The following is a 768-nucleotide window of genomic DNA, read 5'->3' as shown; positions in this document are numbered from 1 at the left end:
CTCTGCCCGGCGCTCACGGCCGCCCCCGCAGGTCTGGTACATGGACGGCTACCACAACAACCGCTTCGTGCGCGAGTACAGGTCCATGGCGGACTTCATGAGCTCGGACAACTTCACGTCGCACCGGCTGCCGCACCCCTGGTCGGGCACGGGCCAGGTGGTCTACAACGGCTCCATCTACTTCAACAAGTTCCAGAGCCACATCGTCATCCGCTTCGACCTGCGGACCGAGACCATCCTGAAGACCCGCAGCCTGGACTACGCCGGCTACAACAACATGTACCACTACGCCTGGGGCGGCCACTCGGACATCGACCTCATGGCCGACGAGAGCGGGCTGTGGGCCGTGTACGCCACCAACCAGAACGCGGGCAACATCGTGCTCAGCAAGCTGGACCCCGTGTCCCTGCAGGCGCTGCAGACCTGGAACACCAGCTACCCCAAGCGCAGCGCGGGCGAGGCCTTCCTCATCTGCGGGACGCTGTACGTGACCAACGGCTACTCGGGCGGCACCAAGGTGCACTACGCCTTCCACACCAACGCGTCCACCTACGAGTACGTGGACATCCCCTTCCAGAACAAGTACTCGCACATCTCCATGCTGGACTACAACCCCAAGGACCGCGCGCTGTACGCCTGGAACAACGGCCACCAGGTGCTCTACAACGTCACGCTCTTCCACGTCATCCGCTCCGACGAGCTGTAGGCGCCCGGCCCCGGCGCCCGCTCGGCCGGGAGCCCCCTTGCAGCTGGAACTGCAGCCGGCGG

General features: G+C 65.1%; 1 protein-coding gene across 1 annotated transcript in view; it reads left to right on the top strand.

The window, feature by feature from the left end:
• The window catches only part of OLFM1 (olfactomedin 1), a 25,478-nt gene extending 24,716 nt beyond the window's left edge, over positions 1–762 (top strand). Inside the window, exon 5 of the mRNA XM_012721179.1 lies at positions 4–762. Within this exon, the coding sequence (XP_012576633.1) occupies positions 4–706 (703 nt within the window). The 3' untranslated portion in view covers positions 707–762. The remainder of the gene's footprint in view (positions 1–3) is intronic.
• The last annotated feature ends 6 nt before the right edge of the window (positions 763–768 follow it).

Source organism: Condylura cristata, unplaced genomic scaffold (genome assembly GCF_000260355.1).
Source record: "Condylura cristata isolate star-nosed mole 26May11 unplaced genomic scaffold, ConCri1.0 scaffold00006, whole genome shotgun sequence".
Classification (NCBI taxonomy): Eukaryota; Metazoa; Chordata; class Mammalia; order Eulipotyphla; family Talpidae; genus Condylura; species Condylura cristata.
This window is presented reverse-complemented; position numbering and strand designations above follow the sequence as displayed.